The sequence below is a fragment of the Acyrthosiphon pisum genome, chromosome X (assembly GCF_005508785.2).
Source record: "Acyrthosiphon pisum isolate AL4f chromosome X, pea_aphid_22Mar2018_4r6ur, whole genome shotgun sequence".
Taxonomy (NCBI): domain Eukaryota; kingdom Metazoa; phylum Arthropoda; class Insecta; order Hemiptera; family Aphididae; genus Acyrthosiphon; species Acyrthosiphon pisum.
In genome coordinates this window covers 117,985,374-117,989,881 of record NC_042493.1, presented here as the reverse complement: position 1 = coordinate 117,989,881, position 4,508 = coordinate 117,985,374, and the positions used below count along the sequence as shown (strand labels likewise).

The 4,508-nt window shown below is 32.8% G+C and overlaps 1 protein-coding gene across 1 annotated transcript; it reads right to left on the bottom strand.

Annotated features, from left to right (window-relative positions):
• Positions 1-938: 938 nt before the first annotated feature.
• LOC100161065 (glyceraldehyde-3-phosphate dehydrogenase 2-like) lies at positions 939-3,699 on the bottom strand. Its single transcript, XM_008180422.3, has 6 exons — positions 3,317-3,699; positions 3,020-3,255; positions 2,583-2,953; positions 2,354-2,517; positions 1,395-1,589; positions 939-1,027 (listed from the first exon to the last, which is right to left on the bottom strand). Exons 2-6 carry the CDS (start codon positions 3,243-3,245, stop codon positions 958-960), a joined length of 1,026 nt encoding a protein of 341 aa, XP_008178644.1. The 5' UTR covers positions 3,246-3,255; positions 3,317-3,699; the 3' UTR covers positions 939-957.
• Between the last annotated feature and the right edge of the window lie 809 nt (positions 3,700-4,508).

Sequence of the window (4,508 nt, the reverse complement as noted above, 5' to 3'; positions counted from 1 at the left end):
CTTTATTATATTGTATCATAGATGAAAGCTGGATAATTGTCAATTGATACAGCACACCACCAAAGCACAGTCGGTTAGCCCTAGACAAACTGTTGAATTTTATAAGACAATCATATTACTAAAACAGTTAAACATGTTAGATAACACATTAGTGATTGTGACCAATGATCATTCAACCTTATGATCAATTAATAAATGTCCAAAGCGAGGGAACAATATTCTTGATGTGCCAGGATCATCAGAATCAGATGATGTTAAGTGTACACTACATCAACATATTCCATAGGATATTCTAAGCAACCAATGTAAACACATTCCAGTACTTAGGTCATTAGATAGAATCAAACAGTCTCTGGAACATAGTCCTGATTATACTCAACAAGTTGGTATTCTGGAAGAGACAAGACTACACTGTGAAAGTGACGTAGCAACATATCCTAAAGGTAAATATTTAATAGAAAATGAATTTATCAATTTCTTATTCAAACACATTTTGTTTTATTCTATTCACGAACAAAATTATATTGCTCATGCAATAGCATAATATGTGACAAAAATTGATGCTTACTTATGTGAACAATTACTGAATCAATCTTATATACATTTTTCAAACATTTAGCTTATATGCATATTAATTTTGTCATTGTTGTATTTTAATTAAGTTACAGTATTAACATTTCGATAATAATTTTATTGTTATCTAAATGCATTGTTTTATTTATTATTTTTAAATCGAGATGGGTATATAATTGTTTTTATTTTTTTTTAATTTACAATTTTTACATAAATAAAAATATAATTTATATATAAAAAAAAAAATGAGTATTTTTATTTAAAATTTCACACAGTAAACAAAAATATTGATGGTGGGGAATAAAAAAAAAAATGTAGTTTATTCTAAAACACAAATATGTAGTTACTTATCATAATCTTTTAGAAGTAGCTTGGAACTACGGTTTAATCCTTAGATTGCATGTACTTGATCAAGTCCACAACACGGTTGGAATAACCGTATTCATTGTTGTACCTTAAGAATAAATAAATAATAAATTAATAGGTGCATGGCCAATCTTTGTTTTAACACATTGACGGACATGACTGCTAATGCAGTTATGCAAATTACTGTAATTTGGTAGTCACTGGTAGTCATATTTTTATATAATTTTTAGAATATTTGATTTTTTTTTTTGCCCAAATTGTTAGTAAGTCACAATAGGACACTAGATAATTTCCATTGTGGCGAAGCCACAAGAAACGCAACTGCATTAGCAGTCATGCCATTTTACGACTTTTTATATATAACTGCTATACCAGTCATGGTCATATTACAACTTGAATCAGGATGACTGCTATAGCGGTTACTGCCAGTCAACGTGTTAATTGAGATTCATTACCATGAGATAAGTTTGAAAAATTGGTCATTCAATGAAATTCCTGCTTTAGCATCAAAGATTGATGAATGGGTATCTCCAATTAAATCAGAAGGTACAACTTCGTCTTCAGTGTAACCCAAAATTCCCTTCAATGGTCCTTCAGCAGCTTCCTTGACTTTATCTTTGATATCTTGGTAAGATGTTGGTTTTGAAAGTCTAAAATACATAATGTTTATAGAATTATAATCAATTGTAAACTAAAACAGTAAAATAAATAATGAAATAAATATTAATATTTTTGAAAAAATAAAAAGTTACAAATTCACAAATTGTAAACATTTAAACTCTAGTGATAACAACTGATTGTTGGGTGGGAAGTCACAGTGAAACGGGAGTGGTGTCTTTCTCATTCTAGACAATTAGTTAGTTAACTCTGGTAAGCGCAGTGTGTGGAAGGACCCGAGCTTCCTTGCTGTGAAGTTTTCTGTTATAATAAAGTAAGTTAGTGAATGACTTGTCTTGAGTTTATTGTTATTAAATTGCTGAGAAGTTAACACTAGTATGAGCTGTAAGGAATTACTACACATATAATACTTTTAAATGAATAATGAATATTCATTTGTTTCAATAGATTTATATTAAACCAATACAAAAATATAGTTTTTATACTCTATTTAAAATAAGAACAGTAGTCGGCGTCAACAGTGGTCAGAAGCTACCCCCACAGAGTCAACGCAAGAGGCCAATACTTTGGAACAGAGCTTCGCCTCGCCTCTGTGTACAAGTCAGCCACCAAATATCATTCTTTTTTTGATTATATGTAGTATAATTTCAAATTATCATTGTACTTTGCTTAATAGTTTAATTACTAAATAATAATTGGGTATTCAAAAATGATTTGAAATTCTTATGGAATTAGAAACGTTAACAACAAATTTGTTGTAACCAAACTAATATGAATAGTACTTAAGATAACTCACCTTACTGTCAAGTCAACAACAGATACATTAACAACTGGTTCTTTGAAAGCCATTCCAGTTAATTTTCCATTAAGATCTGGAATAGTCTTACCAACAACCTTGATTGCTCCAGGACATAAAGCAGGAATAATGTTTTGGGTAGCAACTCTGCCAGATCGCCACGCCTGTAAATAAAATAAAAAATAAATGACACAAATAATGTTAAAATCAGCAATTTTTACAAACGAACTTTTCCGGACACCTCATCAACAGTTTTTTGGTGGGCTGTGGTAGCGTGAACAATAGTCATAAGACCTTCAACAATTCCAAAGTTGTCATGAATAACCTTTGCTAATGGAGTCAAGCAGTTAGTTGTGCATGAAGCAATAGATACAACTTTGAACGATGGATTGTATGCATCCAAGTTAACACCAACAACAAACATTGGTGCATCAGCACTTAGTCCCGAGATGATAACTTTCTTGGCTCCACCTTCCAAGTGAGCTGAGGCTTTTTCAATGGTGGTGAATATACCTGTGGTTTCTACTACGTAATCAGCACCAGCAGATCCCCATTGGATGGCCTTTGGATCGCGTTCAGAGAACACCTTTATCTCGTTTCCTAATGATTTTGTTACATGATAAGTATAAATTTTATATAAAAGATTTTAAACTTTAAAATATTTACCATTGACAATAAAAACGTCTCTGTCAACAGAAACTTTGCCTTTGAAATGTCCGCGAGTGGAATCATACTTGAATAAGTATACCATATATTCGATACCGATGAACGGATCGTTGATGGCTACAACCTTGGAGCCCTTTTCCAACAATGCTCTCAACACCATTCGGCCGATGCGGCCAAATCCGTTGATACCGATGTTTGACATGCCCGTTTGTTTTTTTATATTCATGTATCTACGACTGTAAACGACCGAATCAGAACCACCGCAAATAAATAATAGATAGACGGTATGTCACAAACTTTTTTACAGGCAGTATATCGCGTTCGCCGACCGCTCCACACCTGTTAGCTGCTGTTTCACCAATGAAATGGAGAGGACTACACTACGACTATCATAGCTGAGAGGGGCGGGATGCGCTGACCGGACTCTCGGACAAGAGACGTGGCATTAAATTTATCGGTCTGCCACGGTCTTCCAACGATCCGCCGTCGATGACATCTGTTTTTTTTTTATTTTCAACCGCCGCGTAGTTTTGTTCGACGAGATCTACCAATAATATATTATGTTCCTTCTCCGCGGCTCGGTAAAGAGGTTCTCTTCTTTTTCATTTGGCGGCAGTTTCCATTTTACGTCGCGAAATGTCAAAACCACGACTCACGAGTACACAACGATAACTGATTTTTAATCGAGGCGACTGACGATATTAATTTGTTATGCTCTAAATTTCCTTAAACACTCCTGATTATCGCCTTATCAGTTTTACTGTTAACACTTTTACCATCTTTTACCATCTCTACAGAATATCTCGATGCCGGAACCCGATAAGCGACAATTGTACGAAAAATGATAAGACATTTTTATCGCAATAGGTACCATTTTTTGTCGTACACCAACTTACACAACCTACCTAGGACCTATGTAACCGAATAATTTTTCGAAGTTATTATTCGAAATTTGATGTAAATTAAATTCTTATATTTACCCTGAGATAGTATTTTAAATCGTGTCCAGACAGTAGGTACCTACCTCAACAAGATTTGAATTTTGAAAACTTAAAACTTAAAAAGTTGGGCACAGGAGTGGGCTCGGGGTTACGTCTTCGTGTGGTAGTAACATATAAAATTTAAAATTGATCTGGCTATAGAGAATTTTTACATATTTTAAAACATTCATACCTACTGAATTTTATTAACATTATAATATTGCCTATAACTCTGGATTAAAGACTACATCTCTGATACAAGTTTTACTTAAAGCGGGGGTGCACTGTGCATACATTTTGTAGGTGTATAAATTTGCTTTTAAAATGTATAGTTACAGTAGACTTGTGTTAAATACTTTTAAAAAGTATTTGGAATAAATGCTCGAATATTTATGAAAAACAGTATTCAGAATATGACGTATTCAAATACTTTATAAAAATATTATTCCGAATAAAATATTTTAAATAGGTACTTAAAAAGTATTCCAAATACTTTTTAAATACTTTTT